At 37.3% G+C, this 27,761-nt stretch overlaps 1 protein-coding gene across 6 annotated transcripts in view; it reads left to right on the top strand.

Annotated features, from left to right (window-relative positions):
• Window positions 1-10,993: 10,993 nt before the first annotated feature.
• The window catches only part of tmem44 (transmembrane protein 44), a 60,226-nt gene continuing 43,458 nt past the window's right edge, over window positions 10,994-27,761 (top strand). For 5 of the 6 annotated variants that reach the window (XM_028795039.2, XM_051922244.1, XM_051922243.1 and 2 more), the window contains exon 1: window positions 10,994-11,232. In XM_028795039.2, coding sequence (XP_028650872.1) covers window positions 11,096-11,232 — 137 coding nt within the window. In that variant the 5' untranslated portion in view covers window positions 10,994-11,095. The remainder of the gene's footprint in view (window positions 11,233-27,761) is intronic. The other variant, XM_051922245.1, reaches the window with a different exon arrangement.

Below are 27,761 nucleotides of genomic sequence, written 5' to 3'. Positions count from 1 at the left end.
ATTTAACATTATACAAAGTTATTGTCTGTTTTTTTTTCACCTGTATTATTATCATTCTTTAATTTAATATTATTTATTGTATCAGTATGCTGCTGCTGAAGAATGTGAATTTCCCATTGGGATTAATAAAGTATCTATCTATCTATCTATCTATCTACAAACAGATCAATTTATAACCCAACAAATTTGAAAACAAATCAAACCCCACCCCTGAGAAGGAGAGCTTAGCTAAAGGAAAATTTCTTTAAGCTTTTTAATAAGGCAACATTAGACAAAAGAAGGGGAGAAGTAAATATCTATATAAATAAGAGATGGAGAAGGGAGTTAAATGCAATAATAGTTAATTCTCTTATTCTAAAATAATATTGATTAAATCCTGCCAAGTTTTGAAAAAATTTTGTACAGATCCTCTAACTGAAAATTTGATTTTTTCCAATTTCAAATAATATAAAACATCGGTTTCCCACTGACTTATAAGAGGAGAATTAGGATTCTTCCAATTTAACAAAATAAGTCTGCGTGCCAAGAGTGTAGTGAATGTAATCACCGTTTGCTTGTCCTTCTCCAATTCCAGTCCATCTGGAAGGACACCAAACACAGCTGTTAGTGGGTTAGGAGGGATTGTGATACTAAGGCTGTCTGAGAGGCACTTAAAAATTTTTGTCCAAAATGATGTTAGTTTGGTGCAGGCCCAGAACATGTGACCCAGTGAGGCAGGAGCTTGGTTGCAGCGCTCGCAGGTTGGATCCTGGCCTGGAAACATTTTGGACAGTTTTAAGCGAGACAGCTGAGCTCGATATATAATTTTTAGTTGAATAATTCTATGCTTTGCGCATATAGAACTCGAGTGAATTCTCTGCTTTGCTACCTTCCACTCCTTTTCTGATATATTGATTAAGAGGTCTTCTTCCCAATGTCCTCTTGGATCTTTGAAAGGTAGGGACTCTAATAAGATTTTATATATTGCGGAAATAGTGTTTGTTTCCTCGGAATTGAGCAGTATTTTTTCCAGCATTGTGGAGGGTGCAAGGTGGGGGAAATCGGGCAATTTCTGTTTAACAAAATTTCTAATTTGAAGATAGTAAAAGAAATGTGTAGCTGGGAGGTTAAATTTTGAACGTAATTGTTCAAAAGATGTAAATATGTTGTCTATATAAAGATCTCTGAGCATTTTAATCCCAAAACTTTTCCAGGTATTAAAAACTGGATATACTTGCGAAGGTTGAAAGAGGTGGTTCCCTTGCAGAGGTGCCACTGATAAAAGATTTTCCATCTTAAAATGCTTCCTAATTTGGTTCCATATTCTGAGTGAGTAAAGCACAATTGGGTTATTAGTATATTTGCGATAACTTTCATTTATTGGAGAGCAGAGCAGGGAATATAAAGAAGTACTACAGGATTTTACTTCTATTGCAGACCAAGCCTGTGTATGTGCATTTATTTGTGTCCAGGTTTTTATGGCTTGTATTTTTGCTGCCTAGTAATAAAACTGATAATTAGGGAATGCCATGCCACCTTCTGCCTGAGGTCTTTGTAGGGTCGCTCTTCGGATACGTGGGTGTTTTGAGTTCCAAATGAATGAGGTTATTATTGAATCTAACTGTTTAAAAAACGATTTATTGATATATATTGAAATGTTTTGAAATAAAAAGAGAAGTTTAGGAAGGATATTCATCTTAACAATGTTAATTCTTCCGGCTAGAGTGAGATGAAGGGTTGACCATCTATGCAAGTCTTGCTTAATTTTTTCCATACAGACGCCAAAATTTTGTTGATAAAGAGCTTTATGTTTACTTGTGATATTTACCCCTAGGTATTTAAACTGATCTGCTATGGTAAAAGGTAGGGTGTCTAATTTAATATTATATGCTTGTGAGTTCACTGGAAAGAGTATATTTTTATTCAGATTAATTCTAAGACCAGATATCTTTTGAAATTCTGTTAGTGCTGTTAAAACAGCAGGGACAGTGTTTTCTGGGTCCGATATATATAAGACCATATCATCTGCATATAGAGAAATTTTCTGTTCTAGTCCTTCTCTGACAATCCCCTTTATCTGATAAGAATTTCGGCAGTGAACCGCCAGTGGTTCAATAGCAATTGCAAACAACAGTGGCGACAAGGGACATCCTTGTCTGGTACCACGTTCTAGTTTAAAGTAGTCTGAGCAAATTTTATTAATACAAACTGAAGCTTCTGGACTGGTATACAGTAGTTTGATCCAAGCACAAATATTTGGGCCAAACCCAAATTTCTCCAATGCAGTGAAAAGGTAATTCCATTCGATCATGTCAAATGCCTTTTCTGCGTCTAATGATAGTAATATCTCTGGGGTGTTTGATTTTGCTGGTGAATATATAACATTAAACAAGCGTTGGAGATTTGAAGATAGATGTCGGCCTTTAATAAATCCAGTTTGATCTTGTGATATTACCGAGGGCAGCACTTTCTCCATCCTTCTAGCTAGGATTTTTGAGAGTATCTTAACATCATTATTCAGGAGTGAAATTGGTCTATATGATGCACATTGTAACAAGTCCTTATTTTGTTTAGGAAAGACGGTGATTAATGCTTGTCGAAATGTTAGGTAGTATTTGGTGGTCTTTAGCTTCTGTAAATGTTACCAATAAGAGTGGAGCTAGCTGAGTGGAGAATTTCTTATAAAACTCTACGGGGTAACCATCAGGGCCTGATGATTTCCCGCTTTGTAGTGACTTTATAGCGTCTAGTAATTCTGTTAGCGTTAGAGGTTTATCCAGTTCCTCAGCACTTAAAGCATCTATTTGTGGTATTTGTGAATTATCCAGAAATGCATTAGATTGCGTGTTGTGTTCTTTGGGCTCAGTGGAATATAAAGACTTATAGTAATCTCTAAATGTGTGCATTATTTTATTATGGTCGATGATTTCTTCTCCATTCTTGTTGGTGATTACTGGTATTGCATTGTGAACTTCTTGTTTATGAATTTGTTGAGCTAAAAGCTTATTAGCTTTTTCTCCGTGTTCATAGTAATGCTGTCTAGACTTATAAATAAGTTGTTCAGTTTCTTTAGTTGTTAAGATGTTAAGTTCTGTATGCAGGGCCTGCCTTTTCCTGTGAAGAGCTTCACTTGGACGCCTGGCTTGTTCTTCATCTATTCTAGTAATTTCATTTCTTAGCTCTGACACTTTCTTGGTTTCTAATTTATTTCTATGGGAAAGATATGAAATAATCTGGCCTCTTAAGAAGGCCTTTAGAGTTTCCCAGAGTGTTCCTGCAGAAACCTCTGTGGACGTGTTTGTCTCTAGGAAGAAGCTGATTTGTTTGGATATAAATTCTGTGCAGTTCTCGTCTGCCAATAAAAGAGGGTTAAGACGCCATCTGTGAGGTGAGTATGAGGGGCTTATTGATTTTAGCTCCAAGGCTAGAGGGGCATGGTCAGAGATAACAATTGTGTCATATTTGCATGATTTAATTGTAGGCAGGAAATTATTATCTATAAAAAAATAATCAATTCTTGAGTAGCTATAATGCACTGGTGAGTAGAACGAATATGTTCTTGAGTTTGGGTTAAGAAACCTCCAGGGGTCTGATAAGTTGTGATCATTTAAAAACTGTGTAATTATCTTTGCAGTATTAGATGTCGTCCCCCCTGTCACAGGAGTCCTATCTAAGAGTGGATTTAAAACACAATTAAAGTCCCCAGCCATTATAATTTTATGAGTGTTCACATTGGGAATGGATGCATATAGATTTTGCATGAATTCCTTATCATCAACATTGGGTGCATAAACATTTATCAAAATCATTTTACTGTTATATAAGTTGCCCATGACCATCACATATCTCCCTTCAGGGTCCGACACTACCTCTGATGCTACAAATGGAACTGTTCTATGTATGAGAATTCCCACCCCTCTAGTTTTCTTTATAAAGCTAGAATGGAACATTTGGCCAGTCCAGTCTTTTTGTAATCTGAACTGATCCTTGGTTAGTAAGTGGGTCTCCTGTAGAAATACTATTTTAGCGTTTAAGCCTGTTAGGTGAGAGCATACTTTCTTTCTCTTTAATTCGTGATTCAGGCCTTTAACATTCCAGCTCACAAAGTTAACTGTCCCATCATGGAGACATTGATTCTGAGTTTTTAATGTCATTTATAGTTTTAATTGGTAATATGGCAGTTTTAATCTTAGTTTCAAGATTCCCCATGAGTTGTTGCATGTTAGCCTGTTGTTGCATTGATATTTATAATTATAAGGATTATAAGAATAGATTAGATATAACCTGCTCTCCTTCTCTCCCCCCTTTATCCCCCCACCCCCCCATTTTGCCTCCCCACATGAGGCTAGACCCCACTTCGCGATGTTCCAGTCCTCTGACATATGAAGAGACAGAGCACGTCCGAAACAAAACAAACCCCACCCTGCAGCGGCGTTACAGAATTAAAACAGAGATATCTTTTACAGTTAAATCCTTAATACTATCTGCCGAAAATGTTCTCATTAACAATATTTAAGCTTGAAATAATCTTAAGCACTTTTAAGTTAAGATATTAAGATTAAAAAAAAAAAAAAACAACCCTGGGAATGATTTTAAAAACTAGTCTAGGGTAAACCTGGTAATTCCTACTGTAATAGTATAATGGTAATTGTATAAATAGTAGAACAAGCAATAAACCAAGGGTATGAAGTTAAACAGTCTACTTTAAGGTATAGTAAAATAAAAAAGTAAATAAAAAAAAAATAAATAAATAAAATAAATAAATAAATAAAACGAATCCTACTTTAATCACGTCCACATTTTCACACTCACGTCTATAACTCTATAACTCTGATTAAAACATAAACATATAAAGTCCAGATAAAAAAAAAAAAAAAAGAAAATAAGGGATGTATAATTATAATACCAGTCTCTGTAAACATGGATCCAGCGATCAGATCATAGGTCCTTCCCGTGCCTTGATAGAATACGGCTCTTTAATTTTAATTAACTTTCAAAAAAGTGTCGGAAACAGCTTCTTTAATTCTTTTTCAGCTTCTTCTTTGCTGAAGAAAATATAATGTCGATCTTGAACTTCCACTTTCAGTTTGGCAGGATACAAGAGGCTGCATTTGATATCGGCTTCCCGTAGCATCCTTTTAATGTCGATGTAGGATCTGCGTTTTGCAGCTGTTGATGGTGAGAAGTCGGGAAAAATACGAATAAGATTATTTTCGAATATAATCTCTTGCTTGTGTCTGAGAAGTGCCATCACATCAAGCTTACATCTTAGTCGTTCGAAGCGGACAATAAAAGACCTAGGTTTAAAGGCGCTTGGTATCTTTGTGCGATAAGCCGTGGCTATCTCATTGTCGAGTTTAAAGTCATCTCCAATTATTTTAGACAGTAATTCTACTGCAAATTTCACTGGGCTTGAGCTTCCTCGTTTCTCAGGTATACCCTCAATTCTTATATTATTTCTTCTGCACCCATCCTCCAGGGCTGCAAGTCTGTCTCCAAGTTTTTTGTATTCCGAGTTCGCAGCTGTGGCTTTTTCATCGGCGTTAGATGCCATTTGTTCCGCTGTTTCCACTCGAGCCGTGAGTCCCTGCTTAACGTCTTCCAGCTGATCTGAAACGTCATTAATATGATCATCAAGCCTTTTCAGTTTGGAATTAGTTTCTTCAATGTGTTCCACTAATTTCTCCAACATGCCTTTAAAGTTCACGTCGAAACATTTAAATAGACGCGCTTCCTTATCTTTGTTATCCTTCTTGAGCTCAATGGCCACCTTCTTAAGATCATTTGTGTTATCTTTCTTAAGCTCATTCATGGCTGTAACCATGGCAGTGGTCAGTGTAGCGATCATCTCTTTCTGTGTAGCGATCATCTCTTTCAGTTCGGACAGTTCGCTTCTGCTTTCATGCTCCGCAAGTGAAAATGCAGCTCCTGTTACAGGCTCGCGATGGCTGCAGAGCCATTTCTAGTCTCGAATGATCCTCAGAAATCGGCGATCCCTCGCGACCTGTATCACTTGCGCCTTCGCTCCCATTTTCACTCTCGACTGGAGACGATACAATGGAGCGAGGTCCTAGGAATTCTGCACACTCTTCTGCCTGTTCCAGGTCAGTCTCCGTGAGGCCATACCTTACACTTGCACTCAGGCCAGAAGTCTGTCCGGACTTTGATGCAGCTTTAAGTTTCTTTTCCGGTTCTTTCTGACTTTTCTTCTTGTTACTCATGCTTGTATATTGTAGTGGAAGTTCCTTGGTCGGGTTAAATACAGGATACCTCTAAATAATATGAAATACGTGGGAAAATAAAGCCGCTGCTAGCGGAGCTCTGCTTCAGACGTCCATCTCCTATAAACGGACGAAACCAACTCCTTTTATCTTATTCTGCATTCAGAAAAGCAAGATACTGATAAATTTATATTCACAATAAATTTATAAATATTTGTATTTTTGTCAAAACACTTAAGTATAACTTGACATTTTCCTAGTAATTCACCTTTTCTGTTCCCTTAATTGTGTCCTAATAATGACAACTAATGGCAGCCAGACTGACACTAGGATAAACTACACTTAGAAGCTGCAGTGTCATAACTACTTAGATTGCTCAACAGTAAAAAAAAAAAAAAGGCTTAAATAACCAGGGGTCTCATTTATAAAACTTTGCATGGATTTCAGTGTGAAAATATGGATGTGCCAAAAAAAAAAATTATAATTTATAAAACATGGCGTACTAATATTTGTAATCAATACACTGTTTATAAATCACAATCACTTTGTAAATATACAGTGTAATAAAGACACAAAGTCGTATAAAGGTTTGGGATTTCCGGACTGTACAGATTCTGCAAAATCAGTGATATGACTTCCTTTCATTACAACAGACAGTCATGCATATGATGATGGGACCATTTATGGGGTGGGACCAGAAACTGATCAATAGAATGCTGGGAAGGAACCGAGGTGCTGTATGGGAGCCATGACGTCATCAGGAGGGGACCAGAGGAAGGGATGGAATGCGGATGTGGTAGCGCGTGGTTTAGGGAATCCGGGCAAAGTTATGTGGCATTGTTTCTGTCTTTCTGTGGAAATAAAAGAAACCCCTGGCCCCTTTGTCCCCTGGCACGATATGTTACATTGCTTGTCGGGTCTTTACGCAGCTCCCTATGCGCGCGTGCGTGCGTGACAATAGATGTAAATGCACCTTGAATGCTGCCCTGAAACATCCATATACAGTCATATGAAAAAGTTTGGGAACCCTTCTCAGCCTGCATAATAATTTACTTTCAACAAAAAAAGATAACAGTGGTATGTCTTTCATTTCCTAGGAACATCTGAGTACTGGGGTGTTTTCATAGACAGGTGTGTCCAATCATGAGAAAAGGTATTTAAGGTGGTCAATTAGAAGTTGTGCTTCCCCTTGACCCCTTGTGCTTCCCCTTGACGCTCCTCCGCCCCACAGATTGAGAACCACTGGTTTAGGGGAAGGCTACAAAAAGCTATCTCAGAGGTTTAAACTGTCAGTTTCAACTGTAAGGAATGTAATCAGGAAATGGAAGGCCACAGGCACAGTTGCTGTTAAAGTCTGGCAGGCCAAGAAAAATACAGGAGCGGCATATCCGCAGGATTGTGAGAATGGTTACAGACAACCCACAGATCACCTCCAAAGACCTGCAAGAACATCTTGCTGCAGATGGTGTATATGTACATTGTTCTACAATTCAGCACAATTTGCACAAAGAACATCTGTATGGCAGGGTGATGAGAAAGAAGCCCTTTCTGCACTCATGCCACAAACAGAGTCGCTTGTTGTATGCAAAAGCTCATTTAAACAAGCCAGATTCATTTTAGAACAAAGTGCTTTGGACTGATGAGACAAAAATTGAGTTATTTGGTCATAACAAAAAGCGCTTTGCATGGTGGAAGAAGAACACTGCATTCCAAAAAAAACACCTACTACCTACTGTCAAATTTGGTGGAGGTTCCATCATTCTGTGGGGCTGTGTGGCTAGTTCAAGGACTGGGGCCCTTGTTAAGGTAGAGGGTCGGATGAATTCAACGCAATATCAACAAATTCTTCAGGATAATGTTCAAGCATCAGTCACAAATATGAAGTTACGCAGGGGTTGGATATTCCAACAAGACAATGACCTAAAACACAGTTCAAAATCTACAAAGACATTCATGCAGAGGGAGAAGTGCAATGTTCTGGAATGGCTGTCAAAGTCCCCTGACTTGAATATCATTGAACTAACATGACGCATTAAGACCCTGCCACTTGCATTCAAATGTATCTAGCTGTGTTCTTGCATATAACTTCTCTTGTATTGTCACTTTTTTGATCCAAAACTTTTTTTGGTGGCCCATCTTTCTGTAACTCTTTTTCTGGAGCATCCCTTTGAATCATCCAGCAGTAATCTGCCATCATACTGACATCTCACCATCCTTGGTACCTCCTTTCCATGTCCTTGACATCCTGATGGAATCCTTCACCCTGCTCTTCATTCATCATTCCAGGATTTTCATATGCAGATCCAAAAGGTTAACTTTTAGACTCATGTTGTAACCCAGTTCCTTAAACTTAACTATTAAATTTTGCACTCTTTCTTCATAATTTGGGTAGTGTATGGAAATGTATTAGGGCCATGGGGAAGAAAAAAAAATATGTCAAAAATAAAGTCAACATGCTGACTTTATGCTCAACATAAGCGTTGAGATTAAAGTCGACATGTTGACTTTATTCTCATAGTTTATTTTGTCATTAAAGTAGAACGTCATAAACTTCATCTTAAAATCAGTATTTAATTTTCTAGATTTTCTCAAACCCCGTCATAACTAATGTAGCATATTAAATGCTTCGTATTAAGCATTCCCCGATCCATGTTAATCACTATGTGCTTCTTAAACTGACATCCTCTTGCACTGAAAATGCATTAAAGCATGTACTGTATTAAACGTGGGGGCACAGTGGCATGGAGGTTGCGCTGCTGCCTTGCAGCAAGAGAGTCCCTGATGTTCCTTGCGTTGCATTTGCGTGTTTTTCTGGCGGGTTTACTCGGCATGCTTCAGTTTCCTTTCAAAGTCATGTAGGATGTGGGGTTTTGTTATGCTAAATTGACCCTGCTAGTGTATGTGTGTGCTCGTATTCATCCAGCGATGAGCTGGTGCCCCGTTCAGGAATTGTTCCTGCCTCACGAGCATGCCCTGAATGGATGGCATAATTAAACATGTATAACGAAGATTTTTCAAAGTTCCTTAAAAGTTCCAAACACTCCGTGTCCCAAGTTTATAGCTAGATTTACTTTCACAAAGACATTTATTGTGTTATGTGGAGAAAGAAAAAGGAAGGAAGGGAACTGAGGGATTGGTACATTTGACAGAGACAGCACACCTGCAATAAAGAAAGCCCACTCAGAAGAACATCCATTGAATTCTGTGTTTGTGTCTCTGACCAACAGCTCACAAACCCAACATTTACTCAATATTTCAGTTTAGCCAGTGAGATACCCATTTATACATCCAGCTTTTTGGAGCCTCGTCACATCTGCCATAAAGGTTCTCTACACTGAACATACAGTACACCTAGGGACCCATTACTGCGGGAGAACAGCACTACTGCCACGCCGCTGTGCCCCCACATGTTTAATACATGCTTTAATGGATTACATAATGAAAATTTTATCAAGTATTTATCTTAGCATTCTAAATGTTCAGAGAGCAGTAATATCATGAAGTGAATGTATTCTGTGTGGTGATTGCTGCCTGTGGCTCCTCTCAGTGCAAGAGGAATTCAGTTTAAAGCACATTGCGATTAACAACTGGGTCAGGGAACACATAACATGAAGCATTTAATGCGTTACATTAGTTATGACGGGGTTTGAGAAAATCTAGTAAATTAAACTTTGATTTTATTATCAAAAGTTAAACTAGAGAGAGAAAAAACAATGGTTTAAAGTGGAATGTCGACTTTAATTTTGACATAAACGTTGAGATTAAAGTGGAAATGTCGAGAATAAAGTCAATATGTCGACTTTATCGGCATACACTTTTTTTTCTTAACTGAGTCCGTATTTTTTCTTCTTCTTCATGACCCTAATACGCTTCCGTAATAATCGTTATTGTTACATAAAATTTTCAAAATTATGTGTTTGAAAGATATCTATGCCTCTCATTCCAGATCACTCATTGCACCATTGAATTCTGCATCAGAAATCAGTTTCCTAATACAGTGACAGGTCTGGCATCAATTTAGTCTCAGACAAATCTGGGACATTTTGGCATACATACAAAAAGCGGGCTCCATCTTTTGTTAGGGTTTTGACATAATGCCCCATTAAAAGAAGCTTAATATGATTTGAAGCAGTGGTAGCAGCATTTTATATACTGTAGATCCACCAATCCGGTCTCATTGATGTTCATTCAAAACTGTAGCTTTTTTTTCCCAGCTAGCCATTCCTTCCCATCCCTATCCCTAAATAATGTTGTTAAAAAATAAATGTTTTACTTTAAACAAATTTTAATATTGGAAAACATTAAATTCAAACAAATTACCATTAGGATAAAATATTTATATTTAATTAATTATAGTGAGAAAACAGCTAAAAAATGCGTTTTTATTTTTGAATTCAGCGACCAAATATTTGTAGAAATCACATGAAGTAATCAAAACATTTTTTCAATGCATACCTGTGAATTAACTATGCTTCATTAACATTTGAATCCCACGAAATAACGAAATACAGTTAGTTAGTTCCATGGGTAAATGACTAAAATGTAAAGATTTCTAAACGAGACACGTCCATAATACAATTCAAACAAAACTTAGTTTTCTTTAACCCGTTCGATCTACTTGGTTATAAAAACTGAAAAAACGGATGTAATTAAGCAGTAAAAATACTACAGAGAAAGTTAACTTACGGTAAAGGTACTCATAAGGGTGCGCCAATGGGCTCCGCCTTGGCCTGGGAATGCCACCCATCCGGTATGCAGGAGAAGGCGGGGATGCGTGTGTGGGAAATGCCGCTCTCGTGGTTTGGGATACAAAAATGCTCGATTCTTTTCGAACGCAACTTCGCCAGAAGTGAAGGCCCGCATTTGTGATCGGCCTCTACCCCAAGGCGTGAAGCATGAGCGGAAAGGTGGCACGCGCGCTGCCCCCCTGGACCACTGAGTACTTACAGCGTTGCTTCGCCAATGAGAAGGTGTGCGTGTCCTTTGCCCTCTGGATTGCGGCGGCGGTGCTGTGGATAGTTGCAGACTTCTTGTGAGTAGCAAACACCTGTACAGAATCATGGCGCTTACGTGAAAAATGATAAGACGACTAGGTTTTGTCATGAAAGAAGGGGTCGGGTAACGGTGCGTGTGGCGACCCAGTTATACAGATATATTAAGGGGCTCGCTAGACTTCTGGAGGACTTAGTCCGTTTCGGTCACACCTTAAGAGACTTAGGTACAGTATGAAATTTCAGTCACAGTCGGTAAATTTCAATAGTACAGAAAGTGAATACAGTATACCGAAAATAAACCAACTTTCTGCAAGAGAGAATATGAGGAAAACTGTGAGGATGCATTTTACTTAATTTATGAGACAGAAGCCTGAATCCCCTCATTCTATGGAGCATGTATCTATGGGCCTTTTTTATGGGTCCAGGTGCAGGCGGGACATTTTTGGTCTCAGTCTGCTTCTGAATGACCTTTGTCCTTTAACTAGAACCATGAACAAGAGAAGGTTGATGCTGTTGTTTCAGGTGTTTTATAAAGTCATAGCAACAAAATATTCAAACCCAGTTGATCCATTTCTCTGGTTCTGAGATGTAAGCTTATTCCAACCACATCCAGCACACGGTAGGAGTCCAGCCTGGAATGGCAACAGTCCTTTGCTCACTCATGCATGTTGCCATGCTTAACATGTGACAATTTATATTTTCGAGTTAACTTGAAACAGATCTTTGGGATGTAGGAGAAAAACAGTATTTAAGTAAAGGAATATATATCCTTACTGATTTTTTTGTATATATTATGAAAACATACCACTTGCATTTAAAATGTCAGTCAGTCAGTCATTTTCCTACACGCTATATCCTAACACAGGGTCACAGGGGTCTGCTGGAGCCAATCCCAGCCAACACAGGGCACAAGGCAGGAACAAATGCCCAGGCAGGGCGCCAGCCCACCGCAGTGCATTTAAAATGGCATTGTGAAAATGAGCACATGTTTCATTTGATTAAACATGTAGTCTTACTTTCAATATACCATGTTAATAAAGATCTAAATTTAACAACAAAAAATTACAAATTCTACTTATTCAAGTACTATGGTATTTTAATAGTGTACTTTGCTAATCATAAACCTGCAAAAAAGCTATTCATTATTTTAAAATATTTGTATAATGTACTGTTTATTCATTGCTTTACTTGGCATACCGCTGTATATATCCTTTCGTTATTTCTGCATGGTTAACATATTTTTAATTTTTGGTGAAAACAAAATACAAGCAATCTCTCTGTTCATTGATTACATTAAACATATTTGACCCAAATATTACATAGGGAAATAGATTATTGTATTGCTAATTGTCCGTTTTACTTTAAAACTTTTCCTTCTTTTTTTTAGAACAGTTTTACTTTGGACAGAATGTTTTTTTCTGATATTTACCAATGTTCAGCATTTCATTATAACTAGAAGATTCAAAGTCGCATTAAACATGGAAAAGTGCTAACACTGCATCTATAATCAAGTACAGTCAATATTTTGTTTAGCATAAATAGCGAGCATTGCAAACAAATCCAAACATTGAAATATTTACAAAAAATAATACATATACAACATAAAATAGAGAAAAAAATACAAAAACTCTGCCACAATTACCACACAGCTGGAATCCTGCCTGAAGTGGGAACAATAAAAAGCAAAAAGAACAGCAACAGGCATTACAATAATTTCCTCCACATACATAAATGTCTGTCTTATATTTAATGTTATGACTCTACAAATCCTTAGAAATTTGCAAAAAAATGTTTGAACTCACTCTATCAGATTTATTTTGGTTATTGGTGTTAGTGGAATAGTGGCTTATATTATACAACAATGACGCATTTAATCTGTGCCATTGTGATACTGTGGGCGTTCCATAGCCCCTGGGATTTTTGTTTGATTCCTTTTTGAAAACAGTCTGCAAGTTCTCCCAGGTTTTCTCCTGAATTCTAAAAGTGTGCAGTTGTTAAGTTGATTTGTGGCCCAAAATAGGCCTGGTGGGCCATAGTGCCTGCAGTTTTTTTCCAGTTTGATTGCTTAATTAGAGAGCAATCCTTGTTAATAATAGATTTTTTTTTAATTTTATGGCTTGTTAGTGGTTTCATCCTGCCATGTAAGGTAATTTCTAAAGTGCAGATTATTTTTCCTTTTCAATCATCCAAATGATTTGTAACCTGAAGCAGATGATCAGCTCCCCGTCATTCACTTTTTGCTCTTCAGATTACTTTCAAATATTTTACTAAACTTGATAGTTCATGATGAGCGTACACAGGTGTAAATGAAATCAAGTCAGATGGAGGACTGCTGGTTCCTTTGTTATTTGCGTCATATTGCTAATAAGAAACAGTTAAAACCAGTAAATGCAGCTGTTCAAGACTTAAACAAGCAATTAAGGAGTGGGGAATCATAATAAGAGTGACAGCTAAAATGATGCATAAAAATGTTTCTTGCGGAGCAAGTGTTTCAACAGCAATAATTGACTTCTTATTAAGAAATTGGGCTGGAACAAAAACATGCCGCAACTGCAACCCTGCTGGGTGGAGTTTGCCTGCCCATGGAGTAGCACTCCATCTGCCACTATAGACTGTTCTTAACTACCTTATAATTAAGAATGTGAATTAAGGAAAATAAAATAACGAGTGGATATTGGGAGTAAAGCAGTAATCAGTGTTTTTGTTTCACATTATTAAAACTTTAGATAAGGTGTAGCATTTTCAGAAAGGTATTTTTTTTTCAGTTTTGAGAATCCAGTTCAGAAAGCAAACTGGTGTCAATCAATAATTTTTTAATTAAAAAAAGTAAATACAATTTATGTCATGGTGAATCAGATGTTTGTAGTGTAGTTTTTTGATCTTATCAAATCTGGATTTAAACTGACACTCTTTTAATCATTCTTGCTAAAAGCAGAAGCAAATGTGAAACTCTGAATCATTATTAAGGAACATGTAATATGACAGAAAAAAAAAATAAAAATAGAATTTTAAATGTTTTAAAATTATTTTTGGTTTCGTCCTGGGTAATATTCTTTAAAGTCTACAGAAAATTATTTTTGACCATTTACTTTGTAATAGAATATATTACAAATTTGTTTTTTAATGTGTTCACTGTTATTACATAACATGTACAAGCAGATGCTGAAGTGTCCTAAAATGTAATTGTCAGAAATAGACAGTGCATCTGCTTTCTAGTCATACTGAAATAAACTCACTCCCCACAAGCAGAATGCTCCTCCAGCCTCTGATTCAGTCAGTATAGGGCAACATTAATCAGATGCTTGACCAAAATGACTCCAAATGGTAATGCTCATTCTTATGACTCTCTCTTCCAGTTTTGTGTCTGTAATGTTCAGTAGTTTACCCTTAACAACATGTTTAATATAATGTATTGTACAAATGGAGGCACATTAGTGCTACTGCTTCTTTACAGCTCCAATAACACAGGGCACAGTTTATTAGAGTAGGCACTCCATAGTTACCACTACATGTTTGGAAGTTCAAGTATCTTCACAAATGATTTTGGCAGTAAAGGGGATGTTTTGTGCCATTTTCAGATCATGATGTTTTTCTGTTCTTGGTATTTGCCTATCTGAACACAAGGTAGGGGAAGGACCATTGAAGAGGTTTGGCATATATAGTTGAGTGAGGGTATAAAGTTCTTAGAAACTAGAGGAGAGGTATTAAAACTAAAGACGGGTTACATACATGCAATTTCAAATCCGCTGGATCCAATTAAATGCCATTATGGGCTGGAGCCTGTCCCAGCAGCACTGGGCTCAAAGTGTGAAATAACCCAGGACAGAGTGCCAGTCACCTACTGAGTACACATAGTCATTTACATTGGGGTCAGTTTAGGGTCACCAAATAATCTAATTTGCATATTTTTGATGATGTGGGAGAAGAACAGGAGTACTCATAGGAACACCTACAAACACACAGAGAAAATGTGAGAAATCCTCACAGAAAATGACCAGACACAGAAATGTAATCCAGGTCTTGGATCCGTCAGGAGAGCTGCAAAAAGACTTCACAGGTTACAAAATCATAGGAATAAGAGTCTTGCCACACAGATTCAACACATTTTTCTATTGTTTCTTGCTTAATGGCTTTATTTTCTCTGAAACATAGTTTGGTTTGCCTGTGAGTATTAAACAAACATGTTGCAGCTGAGGATACCTAATTTATGTCCATTGTACTATTTGTCACAGCTAAGATGGCTCATAATTTTTCCATCTGAATTTAAAATAAGGTTCGAATATTTGACATCCCTGTCTTTTTTGCTGTGCTATACTGGTCAATTTGGATTGACCTTTGCACATCTGCAGTGAGCAGTTTCTCAACAGGCTTTGATTATCAGACATTGGAAATGACGTTCACCCAAAAAATAGTATTACAACTGAATTTTAATACTTTGCTTTTATTAAGTAATATTTTATTATTCATACTGAAAGTACCAAGAATCACATTATATTATTGAATATTACAAAGACATTTTCACGCTGCATTTATCCCAAAATTTTATTTTTTGACCCACCTTCATCAACCACATGACAGTGACAAAGTCCCGCTCCCACAATTTATGTATTGTAACACATGGATTTCACAAGATAACAGTCCTGATGCACACCTCTTTGTGGGAGTTGGTGCCTTTCCTAGGATCATTGGGTACAGGGAAGGAACCAGTGGTGGATTGGTCTGTCTCTCTATCATAGGAAACACACTAACATCCACTCTCAGTCACACACAGTCAATTTAGAGTGTCTAAGTAATCTAAGACATAAACCATTAGGGTGTCAAAGGAAATTCCACAGACACATGAGAAGATCATGCAAACTTCACACTGGCAGTGCCTAGGCTGATATTCAGACCCAGGGTGTAAGTATGAAAGGTATATATACAACATAGTATATGGTATAATGTTTCTATCAATAAGACCCTGTTATTAAGAGTATTAAGGCTGGTTCTGCCAATTGCTACTGAGTTATATGAGAAAAACTAGAGAAAGTATAAGTCTGTTGTTGGAAGAAAGGAAAAAATATTTAAACCAAAAAGACATTAAATTCCATAATAGACTGAAGTGGCTGAAGGTTTTTTATCCAGACACTTTTTAAATTAGTAATCAGTTAATGCTGCTGATTGAGCAAACTTTATTTTAATTGACTTGCTTTTTAATATTAATATTTAATATTTTTTTGTTGTTTTTGAAATAAAAAATGGTGTTGTGAGAAATACTGATCTTTTCTTGTCTATAAAAAATTTTGTTTGGTGTCATTAGGAAAAAAAAGCAACAATTTTGAAATGTCTGCTGTGGCAGAATGGGAGTTCTAAAAAGCCATAAAACTGAATATTATGTTTCATTAAGAGCAAGAATTGTTTTTGAACTAAGAAATTGATTGGAGTACAAATGGTGGACTTCTAATAATTGAATGTCAGACTACTGAGTTACTTGGTCGTCTTTTTGGCTTGCTTTGAATCTAATTATTTTAACTTTTGGTTATGGAAAATAAAACTTGGGCGGCACGGTGGCGCAGTGGGTAGCGCTGCTGCCTCGCAGTTGGGAGACCTGGGGACCTGGGTTCACTTCCTGGGTCCTCCCTGCGTGGAGTTTGCATGTTCTCCCCGTGTCTGCGTGGGTTTCCTCCCACAGTCCAAAGACATGCAGGTTAGGTGGACTGGCAATTCTAAATTGGCCCTAGTGTGTGTTTGGTGTGTTTGTGTGTGTCCTGCGGTGGGTTGCCACCCTGCCCGGGATTGGTTCCTGCCTTGTGCCCTGTGTTGGCTGGGATTGGCTCCAGCAGACCCCCGTGACCCTGTGTTCGGATTCAGCAGGTTGGAAAATGGATGGATGGATGGAAAATAAAACTTTTAAATATTCTTAAATGTATCCCTGAAAAATTGTTTTGTTTTCCTCTCTCCCATTGCCATCTTCCCACAGCTATCATTGGGAAAAAAAACTAATGACTCTATTACATCATCATATTTAAATTTTAAAAATAAAACTTATAGTTGAGGAAGTCCTAGAAAATGTTACAGAATTCTAGTGATACGAAATATGAAGACCCTGAGTCACGGTTTTTACTCTATTGAAAACTGCATATTAGCTGAAGGACTAAACGCTATGCTTGCTTTGTAAGTACTACTTAGTATAACTTTGAAGTGTCGCAGCATGCACATTTACAGGCCAAGCGTCATGTGTCCATTTACCTTAAGCAGGCACTGTCTGCTGCACATTCTCCCCATTTAGTTTCCTTAGCAGTGCCCTTTCAGTGTCAACTTATTTGCATACCCGCTAGAGCTTTCATGTGAGAAGCCCTTTAATTGAATGTCACTGAATCACCCCACGCAAACGTTCACGGTTGATTGCTCTTTGATCAAATGTATTTGTATCACACTGCGCCACACTGCTTCTTGCAGTTTAATCACAATTGAATGTCATTAAATTACATAGTGCAAACTTTAATTGGGGACCACTCTTTAATCTAATATAGTGATCCCTCGCTATATTATGCTTCGACTTTCGTGGCTTCACTCTATCGTGATTTTTTCTCATACACGCTTACGTCACTACGCATGTGCTTTCTGAGAACTTTCATCTAAGCCCCACGATGGCTCCTAAACGTGCTGCTTTTTCTAAGCCTTCTGACAATGAAACTAAGCGCCGGAGGAAGATGCTTACCATCCAGGAGAAGGTGAAACTCTTGGATATGATCAAAGATGGCAATACCCTACAAAATCCTCCTCACGCATATGAAAAGACAGCGCCAGCAACTGCCTATCAAGATGTTCTTCAGCCGCGACCCAGACACCCACTGCCTACTACTAGTACTCCTTCGGCGGAAGAATACAAAGACGCACCTGCTGAAGATACTGCACCACCTTATCACGCTTGGGTCACAGATTTGCACAGAAACACAATAGGTTGTAGAAAATAAAGAACTTTATTCAAAGCACTGCAAACAAACATTTGTCTCTTTTCAAAAGTTTAAACGTGCTCCTTGACAAGTCAGAGATGACAGTTCCACCAGGAGCAGAGAATGTCTGAGAGAGAGAGAGAGAAACAAAACAACCAATTCCAAAGCTGAGAGGCGCTGCACAATACTTTTAAGTAAGCGGAGTACCGCGTGAGAGGTTTATCGTGCGTTATAGCGCAAGTAAGAAGGGTAAGGAGCAATGTGAAGGTAGACTGTCAGCTGTTTCAGGGGTTTTCCCAGGGGCGTGTGTGTCCTCTGAGGGTGCGATCAGCGCTCCAGCTTACAACCTGAAGACTCTGCTACTGAGCTTGTGCCTTCATAGGTTAGTGGTTGTGTGTAAGAACTGTGTTTGTGTGTAATTAAATGTACAGTACAATAATAATAATATGATATTTGTAACATCTAATATGTCTTATTTTCTCTTATTTTGTCTAATATATTGGGTAATACGAGTGTAATGGTGACTAAAGGGTGTTATTTCATGTCTAGAGGGCTCTAATAATGTTAAAAAACGTATTTAGAAGGTCGTAAACAGGTTTTCTATACTCTAACTGCGAAAATCTTCGATTTATAAATAAAGAATCTTACTTCGCGAAAATTCATTTATCGTGGTAGAGTCTGGAACGGATTAACCGTGATAAACGAGGGTTCACTGTACTGTGAACAGCTTTCATGTGCTTGAGATACAACAATGGCCACCTGCGACCCAACAATCGCAGAGAAACACTGGTTTAGGTTTGTGTGCGTGGTGTGTATGACTAGTCCTGGGGGTCCCTGCCCAGTTCTGCCAAGAAAGGCTTTATCACCACTCCCATAACTCAGCACTGATCGAAGCTGGCATTAAAATATATATACTGTATGTACTTAGTTTATTCCAGACATGAAATGAAAAAACAACAACAAACAATAAATTAAAAACACATGGAACTTCTGTGGGCCAACCGCATCAGGTGGTAGAAGAAGATAGGTATATTGCAGCAAAAAAAAAACCAACCTATCACACAACATGTAAGGTTTCCCTGTGTTTAGTGTTAAACAAAAATAGCTTCAAGGACTAACATGAAAAATAATTTTGAAAGTAAAAGTTTTGGGTTGGCACCCTGCCCGGGATTGGTTCCTGCCTTGTGCCCTGTGTTGGCTGGGATTGGCTCCAGCAGACCCCTGTGACCCTGTGTTTGGATTCAGCAGGTTGGAAAATGGATGGATGGATGGAAGTTTTGGATGAGTACATAATTATACATACATACTGTAGCTACAAATTGATTAGTTGTTGCGTCATTGTAATATATAATGTGTCTGTTTTTGTGTGTATCTTTTGTGTGTTTTGTGTGTTCTTAACAGTGTGTGGTCAGGCATTGTCTTGCAGTAAAAGGACTCCTTGAGACAGAAGTCTCAGCTGCTTGGATCAAATAGCAGCTCCAGCAAATCACAGTAACTTGCACTAGTGACTGTAGTACCCCTCAGCATGTAGCGTTCGACAGTAACTCAGGTGCATGAGTGGTTGTGAGGACAAGACAAAAACCTTTATTCTGCTGGAATCCAGGCACTTCCAGGCAGGTGGCGCAAGTGCTTTGAGAATGGTGGAGACTACATTGAGAAATGACATTATCAGTTTTGTTAAGGTTCATTCCAATTTCTAATAAATCCCTTTTTCTAACTTGACTCCCCCTCGTATGTGGCACAACATAGGTGGGATCTTTGATAATATCAGATTCACTCAGCTGTGACACACTGCTTGCCTCAGCACATGCATGTGCAAATCACAAATTTTGCTAATGAAAAAGAGCAGACTACATGGAACTTATGATTTAATTAAAAGGAGACACCCTTGGGTATATAAAATACCATTATTGCTTTTGGTATAGTTATGAGTTTATTACAACATACAAATGCAACTTTGCAATATGGTGGTTTTCAATGGAGGGATACCTAGTGTGTAAGTGCCTACACTTAACCTCATTTTTGGCTATTTTCTGATAATAACTTCATCATCCTTCACACAATATTCATGTTCTAACCCTCAAAATGAAGGTCAGACATTTTTCTTTTATAATTTTACAGCTGAGGAATTACTTATGTTGTACACATGTGTTGCAGCAGAATGAGTTGCAAAATTCAATAACATTTTTAACAAATAATACACTTTGAATATTATTTGTACTTCTATAGATGTTGGAATTAGCTTCCAAACACTATAAAAGTATCATTGAATGTGTCAGTAACACCCAGAAAAAAATGCTATGAAATATCTAATTTTACTATTTTGAACCATTACAAAAAACACAATTCTTTTTCTTTGTTTTTACTGTTTTCAGATAAGTATCCACAGCATACATATCCATTATTGAAAAATCCGTGGCCTGTGTATATCCACATTACAACACCAATAACTGCAAGATTCAAAATGTCTTTACAAAAAACAAAATTGAAATATAGAAAGTGGAAAACATAGAAGTAGAATGTGGTGTCAGTGAAAGCTGAAACACCCCTCTCGTTTAGTATATAGTAGTCTGTCTGTCAAATTGTACACAATTGAATAGGGACATTCAAGAGAGCTGGAGGGCTTGTTGCAGGTGTTGCTATGATGCAGAAATCTGGCTATATTTATGGGAAGAAAAAAACCATTGTAATGTGGTATTAAGTTATGCAATATGACATTATTATGACAAAACATAATATTTTAATTATAGCAGTGAGTGAATAAATGGTTTTATTCAGTTTTTGTTTAAATTTTGCATTAATGTTCGATCCCACCAGTGGGTCCAAAACAGTGGGGCTCATCTTATAGGGTTAAGGCCATAAACTTAAGTGTAAAAACAATAGGAGCACCAATTCACAAAACAACACATTACAATTACATACCAGTCAACGCACCAAGGAATCATTGAAAAAAATAAAATTAAACACATCAGGTGGATGCAGGGCAAAGCTTGTAAACCAATGAAACAATGTTTTTCATTATTATTATTATGAAAGTAACAACAAACATTAAAATCTGTACCAATTCATGAGAAAATTATTCTACCATGACTATACATTTTAAAAATATACTTACTCAAGCCTACAACTTACTTTAAATACACACAAAACTCAAGGATCTCCTGTAAAACACCACTGACATAAAATACATATTTTTATCCAGTAGCAGGAAAAAAAAATTCTCCATACTACTGGACTATATTTCTTTGAAACAGCCAGGTCATCATACTCAAGCCCCTTTTTCAGTTAGGGGTTGTCCTTTGTCTTCTTTTTTCCATGTCCTTGCCAGTAGCGGCAATGAATGAATATCAAACGATTCTTCACAGCCACATTCTGATCAGCGTAATATCTTGTGCTCAAAACATTCTTGGCACTTTATTGTCCCTTCTATTCTTTATTCTGAATTATTGTGGCAATGTTTAATATAACAGACTAGCCGTACGCCGCATAATTATTTATTGATGGGTGAACACTTCCTGAAAGACATAGTTGTCCAAATGGGGTGGGTTTGAGGATACGACTGTGAGTGAATGAAAAGATGGAACTCTGGAGAGAGCAACAAACAATTGTCCGTGACTGAAAACTGGTTTTGGCAGATACAGGCATATGTTTTTGAAAGTTTGGCCCTGTGTCTTATTAATTGTCATTGCAAAGGCTAATCTAACAGGAAATTGTCTGTGTGTAAAAGTAAAAGGCAAATTTGAATCATGATGGGGTCAGGGAAATCTGGGGAATAAGGACAGTTTGTGAGGTAGCAGCTGCGATAGTTTTACACTCCAGTACATTGCGGTGAATGCTGATAACAGTCAGTCTAGTGCCATTACAGAGATTTCTTGCTGGCATGAGTTTTCTGAGAAGCATGACGACTGAACCAATTTTAATTCTGAGTTTATGCGGAGGCATGCCAGTGGGAGTAAGACTGCTAAGAAATTCTTCGGGGAATGAAGGACGTTCTCGGAAGTGAATGGTGATAGTAGCTGGAAGTATTTGGGACATCGCCACAATTTCTGCCTCGCCACCATAAACTCTGGAAGTATTCATGTAGTCAGCATATTGTTGAGCAGACTGTGTGATTATGCTTCCATGACTAAGAACAACGGACAGCACATCGCCGAAGTTATCGCAATGTTGTCAAACAAAAGTTACAGTCATGTTGTGAAGTTCGAGAGCAACAGTTTCGTCGATGACATTTTTCCAGAAATATCCGACTGATAGAAAGAAACAGTAACGTGATGCAGGAATTTGTATAACCTTGAAAGAAGAGTTGTTTCCATGAAGTACATGTGAAGTGGTGTCCATGTTAGGAAAATGAACAGTCAACGTGGCTCAGAGGTGCATGTGGACTGTAGCACAGAGCAAAGAAGGAGTTGGGGGCGGGCACATGAGCAGGCAGTGTGCATGCCTCAAGAGCGACGGTGGACACGGGAGGAGGGTTACAGTTGGCGGGCGGGGCTCTGTCGTGTGTATCCCATGACGAGGGAGGAGGGTTAGAGTTGGCGGGCGGGGCTCTGTCGTGCGTACCCCATGGTCTTAGAGTTGGCGGGCAGGGCTTTGTCATGCGTACCCCATGCGCACTGCCTGCTCATGCCTCGAGAGCAGGGGTGGACGCAGGAGGAGGGTTAGAGTTGGTGGGCGGGGCTCTGTCTTGCGTGCGTGCTTACCCCATGGTCAGGTGACTTGGTCTTTTATATATATAGATAGTACAGCGCTTTTAGTAAACTCATCACCGGCTTATACTGTATAACTCTGACAGGGAAAAGGTTAAACTCTAAGTATGAACAAACAATTAAAGTAAAATATACTGTAGCAGTGCTCATTTTCCCACCACGAATAAGATGAATAGGGACTGTAACCATTATGCCCTTTGGTAAAACTGAAATTGTGTACGGTATGACTAGAACAGAACAGAACACTGAAGGGTTGATCAACTGGAAAGAAGACTAGACTGTAAGAAAATAAGTAAAATTTGTAGAAAATATATTGAACATATGATAGGACATTAGAAAAACATGATTAAAAAGACAAGTTGAGTTGCTAAAAAATACTGTAATAATAAATTGTAATTATATTATTTATGCATTGGTATAGTTTATAAACAAAACAGGAAGGCACAATGATAAATTTCTCATGTTGCCTTTGCAATTTTAATTTCCTCCTAATACATAGGTCAATCAGGATGAACACCTAGGAATTAAGTGTTCCTGCTTAACAAATCAAAAGTGACTATGCAGTTTAAATTGAATAAAGAAACTTTTGTCACAACTTTTACTCAATATATGTTTGCATTTATTAATCTGGAAACTAGGGCCATGTAAAGATTAATATTTACATGGGGCAGATTGGAAGTGCACTGATTTTATTACATCTCTTTCTTCACATTACTGAACCAAAATCAAATTAATAAAAAGGAAAATGAGCCAAAACTAATTTATTCCACCAAAAATGGGTTGTCAGAATCAGATCAAAAGATCTGGAAGATACAGGTTTGAGTCAGCACTTGAAGATGTTGTGAGGGATCACATATAATTGTTATGTTGTTTCTTCAAAGAAAATAATTTACATATACTCAGTGTGCATGAAGTGTTGACTCACACATATGAGGGTCTCTAGAACTATCTAGAACTAGAAAAGTGTAAGTTTCAAAATCAGTTTTATTTGTAAGTTTTTGTTTATAATAGTGACACAATTAAAGGTTCATTGAAAGAAATCCAGGTTTATGGACTTTCGGAAGGATTTCCATCCATTTGTTAAAGGCTTTATTTGCCTCAGTAATAATAACTAACTTTTTAATAACAAAATAAAAATGTCACTTTGGTGACTGTGAAACAAAGTATATTTGCTAAATTGATGACAGTAAGTTATTGCAGTCCTTTGTTGGAGTGCCCTAAACTACTCAGTCTCCTCTTCAGATTAAATGTTTCTGACAGAATAGATAACACTGTCATGGTATCTCTAAATATTACTTATATATATATATATATATATGGTGACTTTTTTTCAAATAGCCCTGCTCCTGTGCAATAGCATTATACAGTGAGAAAGTGAGTATTATTGGGTTCTAAACTGGTATTGGAAGAATAATGCCAGTGGCTATAAGAGTTGGTACACACATTGGTACACACATTCTAGAGATGAGTTGATCATACAAATACAGTATGTATTTATCTAGAGTTACCTAAATATTTAAGTTTGAAACAGTAATGAATAACTACAACTGAGTATCCATTTTTGTTTAAGGTGGGAATTCACTGTAAAACAGTAATATAGCAGCAGAGACTAAATACCCTGTCTAAAATAAAAAAATCTTAATGTGGCATCCAAAATGGTTAAAAACCAGAAATCAAAGTATCAAAACAGAGCCAGTGTCATGATCTACTGTAGGTCAATAAATACAGCAAGGTCAAAACCAATGTAAACTTCTGATTATGTATACCATTTCCATCTCCTCTTTGAGTGACTGACTTTTAACCTAATTGGCTTCATACCATGAAAGAGAAAGTGGTATGTTAATAGTCAAAAAATAATTTAAACTGTCATACATTTTGAATAATATTAATTTAAAATCTGTTAGCCACTATTCACTGTGATTTAAGCTGTCGTTCAACAATAGTGAAATGAACAACTGAATAGTTGCCTTGTGTGATTGTTTTTATGGTGGTAGTATTAGAGACATTTTAGAGCTGCAAAATATACTCTTATAATTGGGTCTCCCAACATGAAAGTGTTCTCATTGGTTTTTCAAAAAAAGTTAATTGGCCTGTTTATCTAAGTGTATTGCTAAATACATTTTATTTTTGAAATGTCATAAAGAACATCCCTCAACATGTTTATCATATCACTTTACGATAACTGAATACTGACTTACAGTGTCTATAAAAAGTATTCAGCCCTTGGAGTTTTCACATATTATTGTTATACAACATTAAATTACAGTAAATTTAACCTTGATTTTTCGAGCATTGATCAACAGAAAAAGACTCTTTAATGTCAACGTGAAAATGGGTCTCTGCAAGTGGTCTAAAATAATTACAAATGTAAAACACAAAATAATGATTGCATAAGTATTCACCTACTTTAATATGACACATGTAAATCATCACTGGTACATCTAATAGGTTTTAGAAGTCACATAATTAATTTAATGAAGATCACCTGTCTGTAGTCAAGGAGTTTTAATTGATTGAAATCAATTACTACTTAAAACATTTAGAACACCTCAATTTTTTCAGTTTTTATGGGAGTGCATACAGTTTAATGTCTTAATGTAAACTTCGGAAAATGAAAAAGTCAAAGTAGCCACCTTTTGCTGATATGACAGCCAAACTGTGGTAAACATTTTGATTTAGAATGCCAGAAACTCTGTGCAAGTCACCAGCTCTGCCTCCAGAAAAACATCCCCAGATCATCAGATGTTGTCCTCCATGTTTGACAGTTGGTGTCACACACCAAAGAACCATCCTTTCACCAGCTCAACAGTGTGCAAACTCCCTGCATGATGAACTGAAGATTTCAAATTTTTATTTATTTGTCCATAAGACTTTTTTCCAGTCTGCAATAGTCCACAGCCAGTGTTTCAAGACCCTATTTTGTCCTTTAAGGAATGGCTTTCTTAGTGCCACTCGCCCTGTGAAAACTGCAGTACAATGTCTCCTCTTCACAGTAGAAACTGAGACTTGCTTTCTTCGACCACTGTTAGACTGTGCTTGAAGCTGTTGTCCAGTGAGGTGTCTATCCTACAATCTTCTGATCGGGCTGGACTTTGGATCTGCCAGTTCTCTTCCAATCAAGAGTTTCTTCTAGTTTACAATTGCCTTTGGATTATGTAGGACACTGTACTCACTGACACTTTGATTTTTTTTGCAATTTCTCTAAATGAAGGCCTACACTTCTAAGGGTAATAATGCTCTGTCTCATTTAATTTGTTAATTGCAATTTTCTTGCCATTATCACTGGAATTTACACCTTTCTACAGTGTAATATTGTCCAAGTAGTACTTCAGAGTGTGTAGTAACACAGTCATACAACTCTGCTTTAAGACAGACAGAGGGTTTTTAAGTAATCAACAAAAATTAGGATTTCTGTGCAAATCGTTTGCTTCAACTTGCAAGGCTTAATTTACTTTAATTGTTGCAGAACATCTGTAGGTTGTATCCTATTAGTTGTTCCCTGAAGAAGGCCAATTTGTAATATTCTGAAATGTCCTTAGTTTTTAATTTTTGTTAACCTAAATTTTAAATTTAATCTTCTGGCAGTGTACCACTTACCTTTGCACCATTTTAGGTCATTCATTGCATTTCAACTGAATCTGAAGAAAAGCTGGTGTTCCAAAACTATTGACCAGTAGTGTAAATGCATCTTATCTGGAAGGTACAACTTGTGGTAAGTCAGTACTGTGGTCTAACCCACATAATGAAGACAGAGGAACGCTCCAAGCAACTTAGTGTAAAGGTGATTAATAGCACAAGTCATGGCACAAGTCTCTGAATATTCCTTGCTGTATAGTTCAATCAACCATTAAGAAATGGGAAGATATGATACTACTGTAAATCTGACTACAGCAATCTGATTAACACTGAGTGATCATGCGAAAAGAAGGCTCATGAGGGAGGCCATCAAATGACCTATGATATTTCAGAAGAAGTTACAAGATACAGTGGCTTAGATTAGAGACTGTGCATACAACAGTTTTTGCCCAGGTGCATGGGAGAGAGACAAAGAGAAAATCATTGTTAAAAAATGCACATAATAACATGGGAGACTCTGAAATATGCTGGAAGAAGATTCTTTTGTCTGATGAGTCAGAAATTGAGCTTTTTGCCATCAGACTAAGTGGCATGTTTTCAAATGCAGCAAAATGGGAGTAGTTTTTTCCTAGCAAGACAATGGCCCCAAGCATTAAGCCAAAGCTACACAGAAATGGCTTAAAAACTACAATGCTGTACTGGAGTGGCTAAGTCAAATCTCATTACAATTGAGAATTTGTGGCTGGTTTGAAAAATTCTGTTCACTCATGATCCCCAAACATTCGGATAGGGCAGTTTTGCAAGGAAGAATGGGGAAACATCGCAGTGTCCTTATGTGCAAAGATGAGACCAGCCCAAACAGACTCAAGGCTATCATGGGTACAAAAGTTGCATCTACTAAATACTGACTTGGGCATTTGTAATTAATTTAGATCACTTCATAGAGAACTCCACTTTAACAGTCATCATAGTTTTTTCCACAAGGTTTCAGGAACTGATGGCACAGGGTTAAAAGGTACACTAGGTGATACTTACTACTACTACTATCAACAATTTGTGATTTGTTCAGCATCATATACTTGAATTATTTATGTTGTCTTATTTGCATTACTTTGCTGATGCATCTTTGTTCACAAGCAGAATGTTTCCTTTTAACTGTCATGAAAGGTAGAGTATGATACTAGATACAATTCATATGTAAGTTTTAAGTGCTATCAATGTTATCAACCAACTGTGCTATAATTCAATTTTGTCATCAGTAGTTTGAGTGTGTTCTATGCAGATAGATATAGATAGATAGTAACGGCCGACCCCTTTTACCCAGCCGGCAGCTACACCTCCAAGACCAGT

This window comes from Erpetoichthys calabaricus, chromosome 2, assembly GCF_900747795.2.
Source record: "Erpetoichthys calabaricus chromosome 2, fErpCal1.3, whole genome shotgun sequence".
NCBI classification, from domain to species: domain Eukaryota; kingdom Metazoa; phylum Chordata; class Cladistia; order Polypteriformes; family Polypteridae; genus Erpetoichthys; species Erpetoichthys calabaricus.
This window is presented reverse-complemented; position numbering and strand designations above follow the sequence as displayed.